The sequence below is a fragment of the Dinoponera quadriceps genome, unplaced genomic scaffold (assembly GCF_001313825.1).
Source record: "Dinoponera quadriceps isolate SergipeBrazil2010 unplaced genomic scaffold, ASM131382v1 scaffold1425, whole genome shotgun sequence".
NCBI lineage: Eukaryota > Metazoa > Arthropoda > Insecta > Hymenoptera > Formicidae > Dinoponera > Dinoponera quadriceps.
The window spans coordinates 631691-657609 of record NW_014555679.1 but is presented as its reverse complement, the minus strand read 5'-3'; the positions used below and the strand labels follow the sequence as shown (position 1 = coordinate 657609).

General features: G+C 50.2%; 2 protein-coding genes across 2 annotated transcripts in view; both read left to right on the top strand.

Annotated features, from left to right (window-relative positions):
* Positions 1-6244: 6244 nt before the first annotated feature.
* On the top strand, positions 6245-7433 carry LOC106745136. The gene has a single exon (XM_014620439.1). The coding sequence runs from the start codon at positions 6967-6969 to the stop codon at positions 7426-7428; it is 462 nt and encodes a 153-aa protein (XP_014475925.1). The 5' UTR covers positions 6245-6966; the 3' UTR covers positions 7429-7433.
* Positions 7434-7441: 8 nt separating this feature from the next.
* LOC106745120 overlaps positions 7442-25919 on the top strand; it is a 60698-nt gene continuing 42220 nt past the window's right edge. Inside the window, exons 1-4 of the mRNA XM_014620405.1 lie at positions 7442-8527; positions 21458-21487; positions 23089-23191; positions 24083-24317. Of these exons, the coding sequence (XP_014475891.1) occupies positions 8506-8527; positions 21458-21487; positions 23089-23191; positions 24083-24317 (390 nt within the window). The 5' untranslated portion in view covers positions 7442-8505. The remainder of the gene's footprint in view (positions 8528-21457; positions 21488-23088; positions 23192-24082; positions 24318-25919) is intronic.

Here is a 25919-nt window from a genome sequence, read left to right as displayed (position 1 = left end):
TTTAGCGCAAATTGATTTTAAAATTTTTTCGAAGTTTCAAAAAATCGGGTAGATTTAGTTTTAAGAAATACTGCTTTAAATATATGTAAATGCGTTATATATATGCGTAAAACTAAAAAAGTTTCGGAAAAAATGAAAAATCAATATGAGCTAAAAATAATGATAAATGCCTTCATATATTGATATTAAAACAACTGTGAAAAATTTCAGAAAAATCGATGTCTGACATTTTGCGAGATTTACTTGTCAGACACTAACTGACAGACTCAGGTATCTTCTTATTTTCCTATTTTATTCTATTTTATTCTCATTAAATCTGTCAAACGTCTGAAATGGGAAATATATTATATATAATAAATAATGTCACGCATCAGAGAGATGTATGACGTATCGCTGCCTGCGTCTCAGCGCCCAGCATTTTTCGTTTTTACTTCCCAACCTAGTATCCTGTTCCCGCCTAATTCGGATACTCCACTGTGTTCGTGATATACGTAACACTTAGCCACGGAAAAATACGTGACAGGCGACAGACAATGGATAAAAACTTATCTCGCGTCAATCATCGACCGTTGTTTCCCCACCACTCAACGGCTGAGTGATCCAAACATCAAGGCGGTCAAACTCGCACTTGTTACATTACGTTCTGAGCCGGCGAGCGATACACATACTACAGAGTAAATTTCAACGCATTAATTATCATTTCCGTTGACCGATTAAAATATTTCTTCGGATCATGAAGTGTATATAATTATGCTCTCTGATCTTATCAGTATCGTATTATTGAACACGCGTTTCTCCAATCGAATCCGCTGCGTCTACGCGAGTGTCAATGCCACTGTCAGTGCCATGAGCAAGTATCCGGCATGTTATGACGAAGTAGCCGAGAACAGGATGCAGGGTCAGGAAATCAAGACGGAGAGTGCAGAATGCAGGTACATAGATTAGATAGGAGAATACTGCGCGAAATATGGGAATATTGTTACAACATTGTTGCATCCTCTAGGTTCAAGATAAGTTATTTAAATTGTTTTCTCGCAACACTTTAATAAATAAGCCTTTATAGTTAGAATAGAACCTATATTTCTTCCGAAAGAGATTACTCTCAGACACAAAGTGAGAGATACTGTTAAAACCTGTAAAACCAACGACCTAATGAGGGAAAACAGTCGATAACGTAAGCGTTCTCTAATGATCCTCTTCCCCGAGTCTTATTTAATAGTGTACTTCGCCAGTATTTAGAGTAAGCGTATCAAATTTTAACAAGCAGCATGAAATATATGTTATATCGATCTTTCCTTATGTGCACACATCTTTCCTCCGAGAATACGTGAAAGAATCTGTCGTCGGAGCACATTCGCGCATTCTTAAAAAAAAAGGACAGAACCCTTGATGTTTTTGCTGGCACAGTTAGCTTCACGAAAATAGATATCCGATAAAGCTCGAGCAAGCGCTTTCGCAATCTGAAAAAATTAGCTTGGCGAAAAGCGCACATGGCAGCTCGTATCATGTTCGCGTTATTTTCCATTTGGCCCGTTTACGGCATCGAACCGTTCGGCGGGCTCGTGCATTTTTTAAAAAGCAATCGGCCCGAGGCGCGGGCGATAGCCGGTCAACTATAGGTTAAGAGCAATATCGACAGAAGGGAATTCATTGTGCTGGTGATGCATGTATGTATGCACGCATATATACATACATACATACATACAAACGTACATAGACGCATATATACATACAAACGTATATATATACATACATATCCCCGAACGTCAGGATACGCGATCCTGAGCGCAAATCGATGCCGCAATGTGCGAATATATATGTCTCGTTAGTAAATGCTTTCGCAAACGCATCTACGGACGATACACGTTACAATTAAAACGTGTAGACGCTTATCTAACGAAGAGGCAGAGGGTAGAAATGGTCAAATGTACATCGCCAGTGATCAGTTATTGCACGAACAGCATAATAATGGAACGATGCAAAATTTATGGTCCTTCTGAATTTATACGAACACAGCACGTTAATATTAATACTTGTCAAAGACTCACTTACACAAAATACACATACACATACGCGCCTATATATCCTCTCATGTATACATCGCATATAGTATATTAATTCATTTATATGGATGACACGTCTAAATAACACAAATGTAAACACAGGTCCATATCTCTCTCTCTCTCTCTCTTTGCTTTATGCATATTATTAATAAACAATCCATCTACCTATCTCTCTCTCTCTCTCTCTCCTCAAAAAATCTTCACGGTTTTGTCGTCACCGAATAAAGTCCGAATTGTCGGCACGTGGCCGGTCAATTCAACGGTGATCGATGACGAATGGATGTCATAACGCTACGATTGCCTTCGATGTCGCCGGGATAGGTATCTCGGAATATAGTAATGGAATGCCATACGTCTAGTATTAATGGTCCATGTGTAACACAGAGAATTTCGGTATCGGCGTTCTCTCGGTGTGTCTGCATTAACGGAAGTAGCGAACGTGGCGGCTGATCAATACGGCTACAACCAGCGGCGCATCTCGCACCGGTCAATCGTTCGCGTAAGAACGCGTATTGTTGCACGATTCAGATGTAATCGGCCACGATGAACGCGAGTGTCGATCGCGTTTCCCAACGTCAACGCGCTCGAGCGATAATATAATTCGTCGCGCTGTCGATCGTCGCGAAAAGCGTTCGCAGCGGTGCTCCTCGGGTCGCAAATTCACCACAGGCAGCTTCAACCTTTCGAGATCTAATGAGATTTAGCTAATCGAGATATATATACGTAGATAGCCGGACGTTGAAAAAACCGGGTTCGGTGAAACTGAAATAACTTCCCGAGAAAATTGGAGTTTATGAATCGTTTCGTAAAACTCCTCGATTAGCCGTTAATTGAGTAATGGCGCTTTCGCAGCGCTAGTAACCTGTGACGCAAATCGAATTCTATCGCAAATAATTGTATCGATTTCGCGAGAACGGTCGCCACGACGATATCTGGAAAACGCATGGACTAGTAAATGCCACGTACAACAGTCTGATAAATGTTTCGTATACGTGCTGAGTTGTGACCATTCGTGCATACATATCGTGAATATCACACTTCGCGTATATTCACGCCCCACACGTTTACTTTTATGCATTGTACGCGGTCTCGAAACTCCCTCACGCTCTTTCTCCCTAACCCCCTTCCCCCATCGTCCTCTCTTCGCGTTTCCTCCTTCTGTCATTCCTTTTCACGACCGCGAACGGGAGTCGAGTCGGCAATATTTGAAACGCGTGCGCAAGTCCGCAATTCCGCGAGTTAAAATGTTTTCGAAGCGGATACTGCGAGACTGCTTTTTCTCCTCTCCCTCCTCCCCGGTCTTTTTGTCTTCGCCGTGAAAAGTTCCCGTCCCCGCGCTCCTCCGTTTCCTCCCGTCGTTCGTCGTCCTGTCTACGCGATCCCTGCGCGGCTATAGCAGTTATGTACCGATTACGAATGCATCGTAATATAATCGTCGCCGTTCAACAGGCTCGCAATTCAATTTCGCCGGGGGCTATATACCGGCGATCGCGCAAGTTGCGACTGAAATTTCGTAGTGTATAATATTATATACGGGGGAATGACAGTGGAGCACCGGAAACGTCGATGGATTTAACGGCATGAAGTTCCGGCTAGAGTAATACCAACAGCAGTATTTACATACCGCTGGCCGCGCTATCACGCGACGCGTAAAAGTGGCAGCCGCGACGCCCCCCGCGTTTAATACATTGCATCGCAACTATATATAAAGACTATAACCCGAGTGAAGCGAGCGGACACGTGCGGTAATCATTATCGACGAAGGCGTTAGTACCTGCGCGCGGCATAGACGCGCGGATATTGTCTCGCGTAATGCATCGTGCAACATGATGTTTCTCCGGCCGGCCCGGTTTCGGCATTTTTCAAAGCGAAGCTCACTCCACCCTCCCACCGAAAGCCGCGGGCACTTATTATTTACGACACGACAGCCATTGTTTGCGTTGCCGGCGCGGAATAAAAAGCTTACGTCGATGTATGACAGCGGCGCGCCTTGATGTCTGAAGAGAGAACAGTCGCTGTGCTACCGTGCACGGCGCATCTCTTATTGATAACTATGGAGCATGAAAGTCTATTTATAACCCCGGCCCAATGAAATCGCCCTACATCGAACCGACGTCGTTTTCTTCGTCGACCAGCCGGTTACATCCAAATACCAGACGGCGGTGCCGGACGAACTTTTCGTCGTGGGGTCTCGCGCGATCATCGGCGCACGTGTGTCCAATTGCATTAAGTAAGCGCGCGCGCGAAAGAGAGAGAGAGCGAGAGTTAATTGCTCGGCGGTCTCTTCACGCGACAGCGAGATTCGTTTGAGACTCGAAAAACACGGTTTCTCACAAAAAGAGACATCAAACTCTTCTCTCTTTTTTTTCTTCCTTTCTCTCTCTCTCTTTCTTTCTCTCTCTCTTGACCTCTTGAATAACTTGGGATATAGAACTGGGCATTCGTAAGAAGACATATCATGACCGTGTCTCTACTTCTTTCTCTTCAAGTTAGACATTTCTGTTCAGAGACACTTTTTAAAAAGTTACAGAAATTACGTACAACTACGCGATGCGCTTTCAGTGTCGTGAAATTTTCGTCGGAGACACTCCTCGAGTCAGATATTTTTCTCTTTTGGTGATTTTTGACCTGAATAAGAAATGTCGACCAAGGAATGAATAGTCTTCAGGGTATTATTTTCGTGGATAGCCTTTTCGATCTCCGAATCCGTGAACGGGGGGTACACGCGAAAAAAGAACTCGTGTCTCTGACTCACTTTTTGCCTTGTGTGCGCGACACATACGCGAATCTCTCGTCCCGAAATCGTGGAACGAATTTCGCTCCGTTCCCTCAGTAGTGCGGGTCGGCGATACGACTCGCCGTTTACGCGTCATGCGCGTCAACAGGATTTACTACTTATTAAAACGCGACGTAACTACTTGCTAACAGCGCGGCGTTCGCGTTACCGTTGTTCGTCGCATAACGGTGAATCTGCACCGAGGCGGAGGGTGCAGTTGGCTGCGAAATTAATTAAAGATCGAGTATCTTTATGACAACGTGCAAATTTCTTATCTCGCCGATGCGATCGCGGGCGTAACGCCGTTCCACGACCGGCATTTACGGATAGACTTCGAATACCAGACATTGCGTGTCCCACAAGCCGTTCAACCCCCGCATTACGACTCTTTCTCACGCTAACGAGAAAACGGTTTACACGGACATCCTAATGAACCAATTTTCCGTCTGAAATACGAATGACCGGAATATCTTGTGACACATAATATCGGGCGCGGGACATTATTGCGGATGTGTATTGCTTATTTCGCGGTAGCCGGGCGTATTAATGAGAAACAAAATGATTCTCCCACGTGTGCAGAATCGACCCGGCGACTTCTCGTTCGCCAGCTTGTTCGTTCGTTTCCGCGTATAAATCGAATCGCACTGGCACGCAACGGTTTCAGTCTCTCTTTTTACAACCTTTCGTGATAATCGGTCGGGATAGCGTTTACTCCAAGCAACTGGAGATCGCCATCGCCTCGTAAAGTAATCACGGATGACTGGTATGGGCGACTGTTATCGGGATTAGGCATCGCTACACCTACAGCGGGACTAATTTTCTCCCACTTTCTCGTTGCGCGAGAATCGAGTGCCGACGTAATCGCCAAGTGCATTCGCTCCGGAAACTCGGGTAAAGACTCGGCAGCATCGCTAATTGGGATCACTCAACCTTACGGGGGAGAGATGCGGCCCGCAGGGATCGAAATCGCCGTAATTACGGTAGATTCAATTCTCGACGTCGTACATATCACGGCTGAGAACGACGGGACGCGAAGAGATTCGCGAGACAAAATCCCATCTCGGGTGTGGAGGAATTCAAGAAGCGAGAACGAGACACCGTAGGGCAAATCGCAGGCGGATGCGCGGCACCCCCTCGAAAGCCCGGGTGATCGCGCAACGATTTCCGAAGACGTTGCACCCCGGAAGGCGAACGCGAAAAAGGTAGCTCGCTCGCTCGCGCACTCGCTCGTCGGCCACAGAGGGGTAGACCGGCGGCGAGGGTGGCTCGAGAAGGGAGGGTGGCTCGGGGTTCTCTCGGCGGTCTCGCCGGAACGATCGGGCGGCTCCGACGTCGCTCGTATCTGGCCGGCTTTCACGGCGCCGGCGCTATTTCACCCCTTTGACGTAGCAAAATGGCGGCGGCGTGTCGGAGGCGTCTCCGTTCGCACAGTGCTCGACGTCGAGCAGTCCGCGTACGTTCGCAACAACGTTCCAGCATATTAACGCGGCGGCAGATCGGACGCATCGCACGCGACCGCGGCACCGTGTTCCTACGTGCGTGAGACACGGGTCCTTGCTTCCTTCCGGTAACGCCGACTGCTCCCGCACGGGGTGGTGAAGGCGAGCAGCGTGCGGGTTACGCGTCGGCCGCGGTCGACGCGAAAGCGACGTGAGAAGCAGCGGCGAGCGGTGCCCGGAGAGAAAGGGAGAGAGAGAGGGAGAGTGAGAGAGAGAAAGAGAGAGGAGGAGAGGGAGAGAAAGAGATAGTGTGTCCGGTACGTGATATTCTCCAAGAGTTCTCGCGACGCCGCGTGCCTCTTCCGCTCTCCTCCGTCCCTTCGTTCCCTTCTTCTCCTCCCTCTCCCTCTTCTCTCCGTCCAGCTTTCGCTCCAAATTCGTCCGTTTGCACCACCATCGTTGTTGCCTCTTTTTTCTCTCGTTCGCTCCCTCCCCTAACCTCCCGTCGTCTCTCTGTCTCTCTACGCTTTTTCGTCCCGGTAATTCTTTCACGGCACCGTCGGTGAGATGACCGGTCGCGCCTCGGGACGACGGCGACGACGTGCCTGGCGTTGTTGGTGCACGTTCCTCTGACGAGCACGAGAGACGCGCGGCGAGACTCGGCACGTCCATCGCAGCCCTCGCTACTATGATAATAACGAGAGGCACGGCGACGGCGGTGGCGGCAAGGTGGGCGCTTCTCCTCGAGCGAGAGACGCTCGGCCGAACTTACCACAACGGTGGACAACGGCGATCGGCGGTGACCCGTAGCGACCTGACTACGGCGATGTTGTCTCTTTGCGGCCGTACGCGCTCAGCACACGACAGCGGCAGAATCGACAGCAGCAACAACACCGTCACCTTCGTAGGCACCAGGCCGCAGTGGACCACCGGCAGCAGCTGCACAGTCGCGTATTATTATTGCCAGCGTCGCGCCGGTGATATCGCTGTAACGTCGGACCGCACGTTGCTCGTCGACGACCACGAGGACGACCCGATAGCGCGAGCATCTCCGAGTCAGCGGCGAGACGACGAGGAGGACGCGAACGAGGCAGCAGCCGTGATCGGCCGCCTTCTCAACCGCCGGGATAGACTGCGTTGTTGCGCGTGACCAAGAGCCTCGCTACGCGATGATACAGTGTGACGATTAACGCGGCGGACGAACGTGCAATCCGCCGGGCGGGCGGGCGAGAAGGAAGGAAAGAAGAAGAGAGACTCTTCGCGGTACAGTTACGGCTGCCGATAGCGGGTCAATCGGTGGTAATAACGTGTAACACAGTCATTTCTACGATCGATCGTCATCGCGCGCGCCGGTATAGAGGGGAACGCGGTGTATGAGAAAGAGAGACAGAGAGAGAGAGCACATAGGAACTCGTGTCACGTACGGTCAGCGGCCAGTGTACATACGGAGAGGGTGGGCGGCGGGTGAGTCGAGGGGGTGAGAGAGGAGCGCGAAGGTATATCGGCCGATTCAGATAAGCCGTGTGGCGATAAGGTACGGACGCTCCGTCGCGGCCGCGGTCAACCGGTGACAGACTGTAAACAGAGTTTTTGTGAAGAAGTAGAAAAAAAAAAGAGAAGAGGAGAAACAGAGAGGAGACGTCGGTCGCACGAGTCGAGCTTACCCCGCGAGCTTGCAATTCGCGTAAACCGCGTGCGTCGCGACCACTCGACACGTAACGTGCACACACGCGCTCGCGCACATACACACATCGCATTCACGCGTGTACACACGTATATATCTATCTATAATATATCTATACGCGCATGCATGCATATACGTATCTCGCGTTCGTATATTGTACGTGATAGAGGCGCACAGTGAAAATAAAGAGTAAAAATAAAGAGGTGGAGAGATAGAATAAGGGAAGGGGGAGAAAGAGAGATATTGTTATTTATTCGACGCTCTGGGAAAGCGTCTTTCCCTCAAGCGTGATTACAAGATAGAAGAGGAGTAAAAGGAGAAAAAGAAAGGACTATTAGTGTGGGAATACAGGGGGTAGGAGCCTGTACGAACCTTGTATACGAGAGAGAGAGAGAGAGAGGGAGGGAGTGTATCTCCGAACCGACGTGTTTCACCGTGAGGCCACATCGTCTTCATACGGATCTGCATGCCACGTCGAGTGCCCCATCGACCGATTGAGGACAATTCGAGAAATTAAGCCGACCAACTGAGAACCCTCCGACCATGTCGCTGCTCAGCGTAACGGGTGAGTCTCCCCATGAAGTTCCTCTTCAAACTTGTAGTTTATTGAATTACACGACGGATATATATATAGCTGTTGAGATCAATGAAACGAATATTTGCCCCTCAGCTGATTCATAATCGTGGACCTCGTGGATTTCACGAAGCAACCTGAGCCTTGACTTCCGTCCTCTCGTGAATGTAGAGTTTTATATTTTTAAATAATTATCGGAGATTACGTCCGTTTAAAGGAGGAGGCGAGTTAAACAAGTCGTCGTGCCTGAGAGCGCAATTAACGCGTCACACCTCTCGTACGAGATATGCCGTTAAAAGATTCGAAGTAACAAAATGAGCGATATAGCGCTATTAAAGTACCGTACAAAAAAAGAGTGGCGGCTGCCTCGAAACCGTTCCGACTTCTTTACGAGCTTTCCGTCGGAGATAAAAACTCCTTCCCGTTGGAAACTTCAAAGAGGATTTTCAGGTCTTTTCCGGATTTGCGTGAGGAGAGAGAGAGAGAGAGAGAGAGAGAAAATAGAAAGGCAGGTCGCGGGAGCTCTCATAGGAGGTCGGTATCAATCATTGTTGCGCCACTGTGTGATGGACGCGTGCGGGACGAATTAAGCGAAACGCTAGACGCGTGATGTAATTAGCGGTAATGAAATCGCTAATTGCGTTAATAGGGGACGGTAGTTCGCGCTGGCGCGCTACGGCCGGCATCTAAGTATTGCGAAAAATGTCTCGTTTTCCTCGCTGTTATTCGCACCGGGTGCGCCGACCGTGTCTCCCGCGTCCGATGCACTTAATTCCCAGCCCCCGGTACCGTGGAGAAATTACAACGCGCCGTGCTGAATTATAATCTAGCCTTATGACGCCGGCGGTGTGATACGCGTGACGAGGTGACGCGCGACGGATCGATCGGCCGCTTTTATCGTTATCGCACGCATCTCTTTCCCATTGTCTCGCCGGCGAACACGGCTTGATTATCGACTTAGCGTGATTTATGCAGCGTCTTGCGCGTCTCGCGCTGCATGCGGGGACGTACGCGGCCGGAATCGATATCGAAACGTCGCGATAGTATTCCCAGGCGACTGTAACTTGATTTTATGATGGATGCAGGACGGTTCCATCATAACTTAATACCGGCCACGGATATCTCCTGTTCTAGGCGGAAAATATAGATGTGGCCGGCTAAGAAATATGATCGCGCATAAAGCGATTTCAGAAGCGAAGCTCACTGTTCCGTGAATAGCCGCGCGCCCGTCCGCCCGCCCGCCCGCGCGATACTAGAATCCGACTTGACGTAGCGACGTAATCCAGTGCTTACGGGAGCACCAGCCGAGGGAGATACGTACAAATTTTTCGTGCGCTTTTATACGTATCGTCCTCGGTGTATTTCCAGACAGCCAGACGCCAAAATCGTTCTCGCTTATTCGCTGCGAATGGTCCGTAATATCGATATTTCTGGTCCAGCGGCCAATGAACTTTCTCTTTTACTAAACGTGTATCGCGCGTTATTTCGAATATATTAGCGTTTAACAGTACTGAAGAATTGTCCTTTTCATGTGACGCGATTCAAACGGGGACACTTTTCAAGATTTATCTCGGTAATGTGCAGACAATTTTAATAGAAACCGATACCTCGACACTCTTTTTCCGGCGCAAATGGACGTACGTGCGATTCCAGACACTTTCCCGCCGTGCTCAGTACATATTTCTGGCGGGTCTAAAACTAGACGGGTGCAGTGCAGCGCGATACCTCCATGTATCTTGCTTGGAGTTACATACCGCCAAGCTTTAACATACATTGTTCACTCGTAGAGATCTAGATGGAAATATCTTCTCCCCGAACATACACACACATACATCCGAATCGCACAATCTTTTTCTCCTCTTCGCATTTCGCGTCTCGGCGAGTGTCCGGGATGGAAATGGCTGACGCGGTGTCTGCTGGGAGGGACCAGGAATTCTAAAAATATATCGGCTGACAATAACAAGAAATAATGTGCAGTGTCGTCTCGCCATCTTCATCCCGCGTGTATTCATAAATATTGCCAGCTCGTGCGCGAGTCGACGACAGCGCGCATACGGACGCGACGCGACAGGCAGGCAGGCAGCACCACCTGACTCAGGTGTGCTCAGGTGGTCTCTTCCAGGCCCGTGTGTACACAGCGCGCGTCCGTATATCAAAGCTCGCGCGAGCGAGTGTTCGTCCATGACTATGAGACACGGGGAGCATAGTGCAACGGTTGACCCCGGTACGCGGGGTCATTCCCTCCTTCAGCCACAGCTTCGACCCCACTCGCTTCGAGCCACCGTCGCCCCCTACCGCGGCTCTTTTGCCGCCCCTCTTCTTCTATCCACCCGCCGCCCCCGCCTCTTTCGTCTTCCGCCTTCGTCTTCCCAACCGGGGCCGCTACTATCACAACCACCACGCGATTCACCTCTTTATCTCTCTTTCTTTCCTCCCCTCTCTGCCCCTCGCCCATCTTTCCTTCTCTCCGCTCCGTCGTTTACCCGAGCAGCGATGTATCTACCAGGTGGTACGAACTATGTAAACTCCCGTATGTATGCTATACTGCCGTGCCGCGAGCACGGGCTTGGATTTTTCCCTCTGTCTGCGAGTCGAGGGACGAAGTTAGGGCGCGGAAAATCGTGCGGTCGCGGTAGTACACTGCAGCGATTGTTCATCGGTCTTTCCGTGCGCTCGGAAGACGAGCGCGCTACCAGGAACATCGTATCGTCGGGGAAAAGGCGGCAATTTGCGTGCGGAAACAACGATCCGACCCGCCGCGCACGGCTGGTGATTAAAACGGACTCGCGCTTTGCATACGGTTAATTTATCTCTCTCCTCGTAGTTTTAGATACAGATCCTTTAGAAGCAGCCCGATTAGAAGGATTCGCTCGCGTCGAAATTATCTCCGCTGGATAAATAGGATTCGCTCGTAGTATCTGATGGAGCGCGCGGACGTTCTCAGGATACTTGAATAATTGGTCGAAGCGAAATATTTTCAAGTCATGTAAGAAAAATACGAGCCGTAGAGAATCTACATCCTCCGTGGGGAGAAAGTTCGCGGGCGTTTTTACAATACAAGCGAGCGAGAGAGAGAGAGAGAGAGAGACGTCGTAAAAACTACAATGATAGCATCCCGGGTGAGAAGTGATAGCAGAAAAGCGAGAGGAAGTCCGCGAGAAGCAAGAAGTGATTGAGGAGTGCCATCATGTGAAAAAGAAACTCCTTCGTTCTTTGAGTCCAATCCACTCAGACTCTGTACATATAATCGTCTCTACTACTCGCAAACGTTTTGTCGCGGCAATACTTCTTAAGCGCATCTTCTTGATTTTTTAAAAAGCTCGTGCTATTCAAAATACCTCGACTCGTCTCGAGTGTCACAGGTAAAGGTAGGAAAATGGAGAGGACAGTTCAAATGCATCCGTTTACGTCACTACAAGGAAGAGAGAGTGACAGAGAGAGAGAGAGAGAGAGAGAGAGGGAGATTCGAAAGGTGCTTCGTAAAAAATTTGCCGAAAAATTCGCAAGGATTTGCTTTAACGCGATTTTTCCGGCGCACTCTCGGCCGCACGTGTGCGTACGGCATTGTCATTGTAAATCTCCCTCGTAGTACTCTCCTCCGTTAGCGAAAATACACAACGCTCTCAATGGCGACGTCTCTGGCAGAGACCTACTTTCTTTCTATCGTTCTCTCTCGTTCGCCCTCGCGCAAGGCCGCGCGTATTTGCACCGCGCCGGGTTCGCTCGTCGCCGTGATGCCGGAAAGGTGTCATCGTTAATGGAGATGAAACGATCGCAATAACGACGACAATCCGTTCCGTTTGCTTAACGAGCGCGCGAGCGGACGTTTATTTATCCGCGCGTTGTGTCGCGCGCGCGTTCCGCGTCGCTCCGCTTGGCATCACGCTGTACCGCTGACGCGAAAAATGACATTTCTACCTGTGGAGAACGCGAAAATCTGCACGAAGAAATCACGCTTCGGCACGTACGACCATTTGGCGCGCGCGCGCACGCCACGCTCTTCGAGAATATTTTATATATCATGTAATAGTCACGTTTGTGAAGTATACAGCGGTATTTCCACACAGTTGCAAATTTCCCGGCTCGCACGGGAATCACAAAGGTTGATCGAGAGATCGTGTCGGTGAAAAAGATTTCACTTACGATCATTGATAACCGAGCGTCGCGCGTTCTTTAAAGCGGTGGAACTCGTCGAAACCCCTAAGCAACGTCCGGAATCTTTCTCCGTGAGGATTTTCATCCCAACTCCAAATAACTCCGCGTATCTCGCACGGGAGTATACATTCAAGACGTGTACGAGAGTACGTGACTAACCAAATCAGCCTGTACATATCGTACATACGGAAACCGTATTATGCGGTTGCGATTGCGACGGCATGAATATTTTCGCCTTTTGGAAGGGGAATTCCCGTAAAATGTTGATTTTCACGGCGAACGGCGCCGCGAAGTGACTCGCCCGCACGTCGTTGCGTCACTCTTGTCTCCCTTCGATTTCTCTGAATGAAACTCTCGATGGGTGATTTGCGGCCTGATCTGGCGCACTTTGATCCGTACACGAGTCTGTCTCTGTATAGGCGAACGCGGGAAAGAGGGTGGCTTCCTTCAGGAAAAGGATGAGAAGACGTTATCAGGCGCAGAAACCACCCCACAGTTACCATTCGTAAACGAAGGTTGATCTTATCCACCTTCGGGAACGAGATCCCCCGAGCTTTTCGTTGAGGCCAAACGCCTTCTAAAACACGTTACTCGTGCTCCGTTCATCGATCACGCGGCGCGAATTCTCGCGCATATAGGATGTAACGAGAGCGAGAAAGAGAGAGAGAGAGAGAGAAGGGGAATCGTGCATTCTCTCCATGGGCACAGCTGCTAAAAACCGGAGTAACGAAACTCTGCCGGTTGTTTTAACATCGTTCGGGCGTCGATACCTCCTCGAGTTACACCCCTTGTGCATAGATATAGACTGGGATGCCGGGGTGGGGGTGTTAGCATCGGTCTGAGCACTTTACAAGCGAAATAGGATACACGGCGTAAGAAGCGTAACTGGCTTGCGGCGAAAGTTTCTCGTATTGTGTCGATATTTCGAGTAGAGCGACAAGCGCGAAACTTGGCCATCGCTCGAGACCGTGAATAACCGAGCGAAACCACTCCGTCGCCGTATGTCGCGACATTAGCGACGTATCAATGCGCGCGAAACTTGGAGCAATTAACCAAGAGTTTATACTTACATCAGTAACCCATTAACTTCCTCGTAATACATGTTGTTACGATTCTTGATTGAGAACGCGGCGGTCGTTTCGTCGAGGAGGTTTGGCTTCTCTCTCTCGCGACGAATCACGCCTCGTTGTGATCATGCGTAATTTCCGATCGGAGCGGAGATTTTTTGTCTTCGCGCGAACACACTGTTCCATGCGCGGAGTCGCGTGGGCGGAAAAAACGATGCTAAAGAGGGAAGGGAGAAAACACGACGGGCCGTTTTTGCCCGAGTTTCTCGGTGAACGCGCCACTTTTCCGAGCGGATGAAGGTTAGTTTATCGAACGAAAAATTTCACGACGTTAAAGGGTTATCGGGCGACCGACTCGTGTGGACGTGCCTCTCTTCGCTCCGGTGGCCAGCGACCAACTCGGTGCGATATTTCCGAAAGCTCTCGTCGTAATAGCGAGCCCCTCGAGCTTTCAGCTTTGTGCTCTCGTTGCGGCTCGTTCGGCTTGACCGAAGGAATGAATGAACGAACGAACGAGCGAACGGTGAAGAATTTCTGCGGGCCATTTAAAACCGGGGATTAACGAGCCACGATCCCTCGTATCTCTCCGGACGGGGTATCACGTTTTTCGAGGCTTCTCGGGGCGGTCGTTGTGGACTCGGCTGGAATGAGCTTCAGTGACGCTTTGATCGGTCCCGCAAGAGAAACTCGCCGGCGCTTTGTGTATAAGCGACGACGATGTAGCAGGATTGATCGCAAGAGTAGACGATCTCGCGGGCGAATGCCCATCGTCGTGAAAGAACGATAGACGGGGCGGAGGAAACTTCGAGGATGGCCGACGATTTACCGCCGCGGAATAATCGTACCGACGGCGTTTACGAACTACCAGTATAATCCTCGCCGAAAAGTATTCTTCTATGTCTTCCTAATGCCGTAGCACTCGTACGGAGAGCCGGCGAGCCCGTTCTTATGGTAATTGCGTTAGAGGTGTCGCGAAGTTTGAACGGTCTCGCAAAAATGATCCTTCCGAACAGGCGGCACAGCGAGCGTTTTAATACATAACGCGGCGTCGTTTAAAAATAGATACCTCGCCACCTCGGAACTTTCCAATTAATCGAATTTTACCGGGGGAATACCTCGGCGAAAGTCTCTTCTCGGCTTCTCGTGCCTCCCATCTCCGACTCGTTAATCACCACGTAAGAGTTTACCGATCCTGCTGCTACTCCACGCAATCTATCTCCATTTTCTGTCGCTCGCCGTTGCGGGTATAACTAGTCCGTTTTACGTGTAGAGGAGATCGGAATCCAATACGGGGAGTATCCCTCGGGAAGTTTGTAAGGCAGGCTACCTAAGGGATACCGGCGTCGTCATAATAAATAGGGGTCCTTGAACCCAATACCGGTCGCGGATAGGGGAAACGCAATAGCTCGGGCTATCGGGCCGAGTTTGAATCTTCGGACTCGCAGTTTTCCATTCTACATCCCCGCCGTCGGGGCATTCTCTGCTGCTCGACAAAAGGGGGAAGAAAATCCACGATGCGCCGCCGTATATCGCGGGTATCGTTGATAGGAAACTTCGCTGCTAAGCCGGTTTTATCGACGATGGGAGCCGGTAAACAGGTCTGCCTACTGGTCCCCCCTCCTCCTCCTCCTTGCTGTTCCTTCTCGCGAGCAACGGGAACTTCATAATGCAGTCATCGCTGCATTAATACCCACCGCCGTATAAACGTCGCGCTCGCGCACGGGCCATATAAATCGGCGCGATCCGGCGACAGAAACTTTCCGCCTGTCGCTTCCACGCGAATGCAGCTCGCGCAACGAGCGAGTATTAATAATTTCTCTCGGTGAATAGTGGTACCGGTGTCGGCGGCGAAGGCGATGCTCCTCGTCTCCCTTGACGTCAGGCGCGAATCTCCGTCTCCTCCTCGTCTCCCGCAATAACTTTCATCCTGCGGTGGTAATTTTCGTGCGGTCGCACCGTCAGTAACCGTGTCGTCGGTTATCGGTTTTACGGAGCGGTTCGTCTATCGAAAATTTCATGACAGAAGAGAGAGAGAGAGGCTGTCCCGCGATGCGGCGCGCGCGCTGCCCGGGGAGTTAATTATGCGCGAAAACAATATTATCGAAGGAATTATCGGATGCAAGGGCAAACTTGGGCGAACGCTCGCTGCCAACGGCCGGGGCCGCTGTTCATTGCGCCTCTCGGTCCTCTGCAGGGTTAATGCGCCACGCGGAATAAACCATTAACGCGGATGACCTGTTGTCGTCGGGATTATGTAACGGGAATAATGGCGAAGTAGTACGGACAATTTATCGGATCATCGCGCGTACAGATTTGTTCGTGGGAGAGGGGATTCACGCCCACGCTAATGATCGAACGTAAATTCACATTGTTAGAAATAATAAGTATAACTAACAAAGATAATGCACGCAGGCAGGCGCGTGTTATTATGCGAATCCCAGCCTCTCGATTCTATACTCGAGTCGAATCCGAATTATTTTGACGCATGGAGTTTCACGGTAAATATCAGATTCGAAGAGCGGCGGAGAGATGCGCACGAGCGCTGTGTACACGCCGGCTTAGCGAAATAGCAATCCTACAGACGGCCCGGATTCATCGGTATGAAATTTACGTTGGCTCGAAGTCGTAAACGCGCAATCTGCTAATTACATCGCGGCGCTGCCGACGTTGGTAATTCGCGGCATTTCCTGTGGAAGGTGGGAAGAAAGAGGGAGGGAGAGAAAAATATACGAAAGTACGTTACACCATCGCGATAGAAGAGAGGCCTTCAGCGTAAATGCTTAGAGTATTTATTACGCTCGTATCTTGCAGCTTCATCGCGATAACGCTAAAATAAACTCACCTCGAGTACGCGAGTGCGTACGAGCCATTTTTAAGGACGCGACACTTTAACGCGCGAATGAGTCTGATTTCATTAACGTACTGGATACGTAGGTAATAGTATTTATCCGTGAGATTAGATCACACAATGTCAGGGTGCCTGTTTTAATTATAAAGCATCTGAAGATCGTTACATCGGCACTTGATCCGCGAGTAATTTGTAACGTGCACTTTTGTCGACGCGCTGTCCCAACTGACTACTTTTTTATTGACTTTCGAGACAGACTAAAGCATCCTCGAAATGAAAAGGGACAAGAGATCTTGTCTCTGACTTGACTTCGAGTGCTCGGCCGACTCCGAAATACGAGATCGTGCACAGTGTCGATGTATCGCAATTTCGAAGACGAAGATCGTCGGTCGGGGCGGATTCTCGTTGGAGTGTCAGCACGAACGGCGACATTTCACGTCGAGGCAATTTCACGCATTACTTTTTTTAACTTCTAACACGCTGATCAGTCCGATCTCGGCTGGTGAGCGGGGTTAATCTGAAAGTTTTATCTCTTCGAGTATTTCATCCTGACCTTTAATTTTATGTTCACGCCACTAAAGGTTAAGCGACTTGACACGCGGTTCGGATAAAATCCATGCGCGAGACGGTTTTTCCTTTTTCCTACTTTTTCTAGCGCTTTTTATCTCTAAAATCCATCGTTATTACTAATGGCCATATGTTAGCGACAGTTCGCGGGATGCAGGAGTATACGCGTCGATAATCACGTGCATGGTTTATCTTATCATACTCGTACTCTCGGCGTCTGGAACACCGAGAACGCTTTCAAATCTGATTTATGGTGATGATTACTCTTTCTCCCTCTTAAACTACTCGATAAAACCCCTTTCCCTTTGCCCTCGCGCCTCTGAATTTTATCGAAAATGTATAATCGATAATTCGCGGGGCGGAATTTGCACGGTGATTCATATGTCGACGATGATGCATACGATATTTCATGCATAATGCGGCCGCTCCGAGCGTTATAAATCGGAATGCCACGCGAACAGTATTTTTTTCCCTTCTCTGTCGCGCGTACGCGACACGCGTGTGTAAAATTGTCCCACATTAAACTGCTTGTCTGCCCGTTGCCCGTATTAATTGATTTCGCGAGGTCGCCGGTCGATTTGCCTCATTAGAGACCCCGTATTTGCGCCAGCTGCACCTGCGCTCAACGTCGGCGGCGCGGCTCCCGCGAATTAATCGACTTTGCAGCCACCGTTCCGCTCCTTTCCGTACCGAAAAAGTTTTTCCTCGCGCGCCCTCCGCGATCTTTAATTATACATTCAGAAGAGATCTCATTACGTGGTGTCGCGAAGAAGATGATTAATTGGGCGACGACCGGCGTAGGTGCATACATTACAGCCGAGCGTTATAGCCGTTACATCGATTGCACTTCGCGCAAACGCACACGAGGGGTGCAAGTAGCTGGAGACAAATATAGGCGTATAACGGCGAGTATACACGTCTGGAACAAGGAAGAGAGAGAGAGAGAGAGAGATCCGGCACAGGCGTATTTTCAACCCTCTCCGAGCAGAATGCGAATCCATTTGGCGCGTCCGCAGACACGCTGTGCTTCACGACGAAATAATAATCGGCGGACGCTATATAAGGCGGCTGCAACGGCGCCCGTTCGCCACCGGTAGCTACGTGAGGTGAGAATATTCTCCCGAGATCGTGTCCGGAGAGAGCCGGGGAACATTCTCCGGGAAATATCTTGGAAACATCGCCACTGAAAATATTTTCCGCGAGAACGTGCGAATAATTTCGAGAGAATATTCTCCCAAACACCGTGGCAAATTGTGTCATGGAGGGTGATAGAATGGGATAGAGGTCGAGTGAAGGGTCGCCGGTCGCTTCATTTATACAGAAGGGCCGAGACGAGAGGGGCGTCGCGCGGCGGTAGTTTAAGGGGAAATATACGCCGGTCATCTGAGAAGCTACGACGCCTTGATAAGGCGCGATAAGATATCGTACTTACGCGTCTCGCGTAAATATTGCCTCTAATACGTGGCCTCGCTATAAATAACGACCGCCGTATAATGCGCTCCCGGTTTTTCTACGCTCCTCGTTTACCTCTCCTCACGCCTGCCAGTTGCTATCGTCCTGCATCCGTTTCCACGGCGGCGCGACGTCGTCGTCGATACCGTCATCGTCACCGAAGGAAACTGCAGGATGAAAAGTAAGCGGCATAACACCTATACCTATATACGCGTGTCTCACAGCACGTATACAAAGACTCGCGCTTTCGCGCACAGACGAACACCAGAAAAGGGCTCAGTCTCTGTGTTGTGAAAAAGAGGGAGAGAAAAAGAGAGAGAGAGAGAGAGGACGAGCGTATGCGTGTGCATGACACAATACCACGGTCTTGCCACGTATTCATACGCCGGGCGTCCATTGTCTCGAGTTGTTCGAAGGTAAAAGATCGCAACTGAAGCGTTAAAGCTGACGTCATTGTTTCACTTTTCTTTCCTCGCATGCAGCCGCCTACACGTGCGCGTTCATGACATACCGGGGCGCATCATCCTCGTGCCGGCGTGAGCGCGCGCGCATGCCGGTTACGTATCGGCGGCCTGAGTTATCAATTCCGCGCAATATAACTTTGATACCGCTTTGTTTGACTTTACGCTTATACGCGTTTTACATATACGCATTTTTACGTCATTTTTCACGGCGATCGGGTGTATCCGGTGTCGAAGAATCCGACGCCACACGACTGTCTGTTGTAAACACGCTCCGTCGAGATTAATGCAATTAACGAATATCGACGCGCGATCTCTTTCCCTCTCTTTCCCTGTCTATCTCTCTTTTCTCTAACGTTGTACACACGCATCGGCGTTTCGTGCGCATTTCAACATACGTCTTTAAAGCCGATTTAATATCGGCGTTTTTCCGCGATCTTGCATATCGGATTTCAATCGCGACTGGCCGGCTGCCAAGACTTAGACGCAAACAGCGCGTTACACGAATCCAATTATTTTTAAGTGAATGAAAGCAATTAATTCGTCAAGGAGCAAATTTAGTGAGAGGGGGACAACATGAAGGGGAGAAGGAGTTGCGCACTCCTGCAACCTGTAAGCGACCGCACTCCCGACCCTTTCTTGTTCCGCAGCGAGTTACGGGCGAGGGCGGATGTAATGGTCGACTCACCTGTCGCGTTCTACGTCGCCCGTGGCGTTCCCCGGCCGCTGTTTGCGCGACACCGGCGTTAACTCATTCCTGCGGCCGACAATTTTATAACAACGACGAGAATATTCCGGCCGCAGACTCCCTTAATTAATCGCGCGATGTGAGCGCGCGCGCAAAATAGAAAGGCGTGTCTGTCGACCAGGGAAAATACCTCGGCCGCGAGCGGAGAAAAAGTCCTCTATGAACGTCCTGCGGATACACGGCTGACCCGCTCCGGCTTGTCGGTTGCAGCCCCCCAATCCGTTCCGTTACACATGCAACCCGCCGCCGTTGCGCCTGCGGCGGATGCCGGCTCTCCTTGTGCCGGCCGGATTAATCCTAAGGGCGGTCATTCATTCGTGCAGGCTCCTGGCATTTATTAGCACAGGTCAATGCTTCAAATCGCCGCGCTGACGCGGTCCCCCGCTTACACACGCTCATGTACGCGCGTTCTTATAAAGACGAGGTCGTTCCGTGACCTTTCCGCAGAGGCGACTATTAAAAAAAGAAAAAAGTAAAGGCACTGTCAAACTCCAGCGTGCCGCAAAGACGCGAAATATTTTATTTATCTGTACCCGCGGGCACCCGGGTATACAATATTTGTGAAGTGACCTTTCGTAAGGGAATCGAAGGCAAACCTGATAACGCTACAAAGGAGCCACTATATCGTGCATGCGTGCGTGCGTGCGTGCATGGACGCATAAATTCTCCTCGACGAAAATTCAATTTGAAAGTTCAGACTCGTGCATGGCACGTGTCATCGCGTTAATTATCGGCACGCGCGTCGCGCTCTGATGATTTTATGTCGCTTCACCAGCCCGCCCGAATTTTATTAAACTTAATCGCGTAACAGATCGCGGCGATTATACGTAGTTCGATAATTCGCGTTAAAATGCCGGTAGGTGCGATGTTCACGTAATGATCGCTGCCGGTGCGCGTCCGCGGCAAACAGCTCCGTGCGAAGGAACTAATTAGCAGTAAACCACAGCCGCGGGTTCACGGTCGTTTGGCTCTGCGCGTTTTGCAGGTGCCGCGATTCCTAAGATCAGGCTCAGGTTGCTCGAGCGCGAGTACCAAAATCTGGACACGAGTGTCATCGTTCCGCGAAGTAAATCCCACGATCTGTATGGAAATTTTCCAAATATTCTCAAGTATAGCATAAATTCTGGTCGGATTGCCCAAACTTATCTCAAATAAATGTAACATATGCGATATCAAAAAAAGTGCCGTGCTTATCCGAATTACAAGAAAACTTTTGGAAAATGTTGGGCAGAACAAACAAAATTTGTCTAGGTCTCCCATTTAGAATCGTAACTTTATTTAGTTGATTAATGGATCCCATAAAATTTTCCGTATGGAAAATCAGATAGATCCCATTTTCCTTGCCCAGAGTTTCCCAGATATTTTGTTAAACATAAATATAAAACAGAAATCTAAAGAAAGGAAACTTTGGGCAAACGTTGAACGGGGAAAATGGAATCTGTCCGGGTTTCCCACTTAGAATCGCACTTTTGTAACATTGCACCTCTAATCCGAGTCTTCACAGATTTCCCAATCAGAATCCATCATTTTTTTGGAAGATCGAAATAGATCCCAATCAGATCCCGGAAATTGTTCTACGCTGGACCCTTTCGATGCGCCTTTTCCTTGTGCTTTCTGTTACAGTGAAGAAGGCGCGGTTCGTCTGCCAAGATGGTTCGTATTAGCAGAATGCAGAAAGAGGGCGGAATCGCCTCGACGAACGATCACCCGCTGGCTCTCGAGCTCACATGAGCGAGATATCAAGGCGCGTGACGGCCGAGACTCGACGTCGCGCGGGCGAGACGAGACCGCGGAATCGCGGTCTTTGCTCACGCTTCGCTTCGAAAGCCCGCGGACAATTTATTTCACTCCGATTGGAACAGTTCCAGCTTGCGGATTATGCGATTCCTCAAGCGGAATGTCGTGACGTCGTCCGTTTATGCCGAAATAATTTTTCCGCGCGGCGAAGTAAAGGATTCTCGCGGGGGATCCTCCGCCTTCATAAACCGCCGTGCCGATAAATTTCGCCGGGGACGGGTGTGCCCGTACGATTCCGGAAAATTATTGCGATTCTTCGGCGAATTTTTCCGATAGAGCGAGAACGATCGTGACGGCCACGCTCGAGCAGCTCCCGTAATTGATATCACGCGTCACTGATTAGCCTGCCCCCCGCGTTACATTCAGCAATGTGCTTCTCGCGCGATGACAAACGTAACCTTGACAGTCCTCGCTTGAACGTTTATATTATGCACTTTTAATATTCCGCCGCACGTGACGCGTACGCCATTGTACGGCCGCGGACTTATGAAGACCATTATTTCGCAGATTGAAGCTCAACGATAGCGTCCGCGCACATTCACGCGAGCGTGTAAATGTATCCGCCGTATTCATGAATTTATTTACTCGATACCCCGGCCGGTGGTGTATTCATACGGATGACTCTTCTCGTGGTTAAATTTAGCCCCCGCGCAAGTGGCTTTTTGCGCACGACGATGGCCCTTTGCGTGCCGTACGCGTAAAAACTCGCTCTCCTCTAAACGAGTGAGTCGCCACACGCGTTCGATCCGTTCCATTTTTGGCAGTGCCCCCTCGTGGTCGCGGGAAGCCACGCGTTACTTTTTCACGATTCGTTTAGCTCCGTTTACGACGTCAATTTTTTTATTAATAGCCCTGCCGCTTCTCTCCAAGTCTCGGACGCCGGTGAAGTTTCGCGCGGACACACGGTTGCACACCAGCCGGGGACAATTTCGGGGGTGCCGTGTCGAGCGAAATGTCGGGGGTCACGCACCGTGCCCGAAACACCCCGCGGATCGTAAAATCTCGCCCCCGCTTTTTGCGCGGACTTATCGAAGCCGCGCAGCTGAGAACGCGGTACGGCACGGCGGCGTCGTCGTCGTCGGGGCTGTGGGCGGAGAAACTTATTGGAACTTAACGGTACGTCCTTGTGCACTCGTTCTCGGCCACATAAAATAGAAACTCGGCGAGGGTGCCATCGGGATCGCTCTTAAATCGTGAATGGAACGGCGCGCTCGCTAATATCGCGCGCGTTTACGGCTGAGTAAAAACGCGACGGTCGGACGAAACGCGATTCACCTGTTTCGCGAGACCCGATCAAGAATAACGATAAATATTACGTGCGTTCTGCGTTGATAGAGACACTAAAACACGCCTGGGATTGTTTAATCGCTCGGCGCATTTCGTTCGTGTCTCGAGAGCGGGTGGCGTGATCGCTGACGTTGCCGGCTAACGCACGGATTTCCCGTACGCGATTTCAGCGGAACAATTCAACTCCTACGTGACGTTGAAGCTGCAAAACGTGAAATCGACGACAGTCACCGTGAAAGGGGCCAATCCATGCTGGGAGCAAGACTTCCTCTTGTAAGTTATCGCCAACCTATTACCGTCCAAACGCTCATTAAGCGCGATTCACGCGCGCGCGCGCGCGCCGAAAGAACTTATCGAGAGCGTTAGCGTAGTTGAGCGTGTTTGCGAAACAATTCGGAAACTGCTCGCGCGGTTATTATTACGGCGTGTTACACACACACCCCGCTGGCATCGCGAACTATCGCGTGCACGCCGGCACTAAAGTATCTAGGACGGCCGGTAATTTGTGCGCATCCAGAAGGGGGAAGGGGCAATCCGAGATTAATCATACTCTTATTTAACGGGACTCCGACTCGTGGCGCGGGACGGAATAAATCCTCGCCGCCTCCGTCGCGTCGCTCGGTCGGTCGGTCCGCGAATTTTCCGAGAGCGTAGCCGAGATCCGCGAAAATTCCCCGATGCTGAATCCGTCCGCGACGGAGAAATACGAACGCTGCTTTTTCACGACGGCCGTTTCAGCCGTTTACCCTTGACTTGTAACAAACTCCTGGCCGTTTAAGACGAGATCTCCCGAGTCCGTCGTAGTAATCGTTTTTTCGCGTACGTAAGTTGTTAAATGGGTTACCATAAAGAGACCGACTCCGCCCCCTTGGCGCAATGTTGACCGTTTGCGATGCAAGAAGACGCATTGTTCTTGATCTTGGCTCGCTCGTTCGTACAGTCTTTCTCTCTCTCTCTCTCTCTCTCTCTCTTTTTCTCGAAACAACGACGTTCGGCGCCAGCGAGAGCGCCATTGTTCATGGTTGCTAAGTTCCGAAGCTCCGCGACCCGACTCCGACCAAGCGAGGTCTCTGTATAAAAGCGCGGACCGGTTCAACCCCGCGATGTAACAACATTTTTCCGCCGTGGACCTGCAAGAATTAATGGAACTTGTTTGTTACGCAGCGAGACGAATGACATGAACGCCGGGCTCTTGGTGGAGGTATGGTGCAAGGGATTCTTGTGGGACCGCTTCCTGGGCTGCTACTATATCCCGCTGTCAGAGGTGTCCTATATGAACGAGGTAACGAGAAATCAGTGCAACTTAAGTCGTACCGAGGTACAGCAACAAGCCGAATCACACACATCGTCCGACATGCGTGACACCAACAGCAATACACAGCAAGATGTCACCGACACGGTACACACTAAACTCTCGTACATTCGCTATACACCGCAATATAATTCGACACCCCGCTCGCTTGGATTCGCGCGATCGAAAAATTTGGCGATATCGCTGATTTTGTTCAGTTTTCTGTCCCTCTCTATCTCTCTCTCTCTCTCTCCCTCTCTCTCTCTTTTTCTCTCTCTCTCTCTCTATCATATTCTCTTTTTCTATCGCGGCAGCAACAAGTATCTGCTCTTTCGGTCCGCGATAACTCGACACAACCGTCCGAGGCCTGTCTCTCATTTCACATTGCAGTTTATTTCCCGTCGTAAAGACGCGAAGGCCGGCCATTTTAAAGGAACACCGACGTACACCGATAACAATCTGTGAACAATTCTTAAGCACTCTGTGCACGTAACGATGAGCTATATCTCCCCTTCTCTCTCTCTCTCTCTCTCTCGTTTCTTCTTCCTGTTTCCTGGTCACCCTTCTCGTCGCTATCCTCCTGCCTCTTTTTAGCGGCCAGAACGGCTTCGAACGTGAAATGAAATTCGACGATTGTTTGCGAGTCGAACGAACCGAAACCAATTACCGGCTGGCACGCTACCGATGGATGCCCAGGTTTTCGGTTTTTGGCGCGGAATAACCGGATGATTCGCGCCACGCACGTCGTTTTTCGCTAATGCCCGCCGTAATAGTCCTTCGTTATGACGGCGAATCCCGCGCGAATTTCTCTATCTCTCTCCCTCTCCTATTCGCTCTTTCTTTTTTTCACACGACGCGCTACGAATCCAGAAAGCGAGCCGGGCTACAAAGGGGGAACGTGACGCAATCAATCGACGTCACGTTCGATACAAGAGCAATTCGACCGGTGTATTATGTCGCGCACGTGCGAATCGAATCTGCGAGGGTGACGCAACAGTGACCGTTTTACACTGACGTTTCGGCTAATTTACCATGCCTTTTCGCGAACCTCGTTCGCCATGAAGTGTGAGAAATACCCCGTGCTCGAAGAGTTAACATTCGCGTAATTTACGTGAGCTGACGTGAGCAAACGGCACATAGTCGCAGTTGATACGACGATTTACATTATTCTCTCTCTCTCTCTCTCTCTCTGTATATGTACATGCACGAGCCGCGCTGCGTTCATAATTAGTGTTAGATATTAATAGCGGTTCTGGGACCTAATTTCTCTTATCGCTGTGCTACCATCGGGTATGCTCTTAGGCTTTCGAAATGCAAGTTACCGGAAGTTGGGAATGTCGATTCGCCGCGTAGCGCAAATTACACCCCACTTGGAAACTCATACGACAAATTGATGCGCTCGGATAGGTCGTCTCCGCTCCGTCTTGCGAGTGAAAGGTTGACAGACACGAGCGCGATTAAGGTCCATCTTCTGCCCGCCGAGCACTATGGACTCTCGCACGGCACGCTTTTCGGGGTCGTCGAACCTCACAGATTTCATTCTCGAGAATTTCGCATCTCCGGAATCGGCTCCTTTGTCTTTCTTTCATTCTGTCTTCATTTGCGAGGCGCACTCCGCTGCACTTCTGCACGGCGACAAAAGTGAATTTTCGCTAATTAAATTGCTCGAATGTTTTATCGCGAAGCTATGGAGGAGGAAATTGGGGGGGG

Bases quoted from the DNA above. Each gene is read 5' to 3' on its own strand.
- LOC106745136 (XM_014620439.1), top strand. From the start codon at position 6,967: ATGATAATAACGAGAGGCACGGCGACGGCGGTGGCGGCAAGGTGGGCG.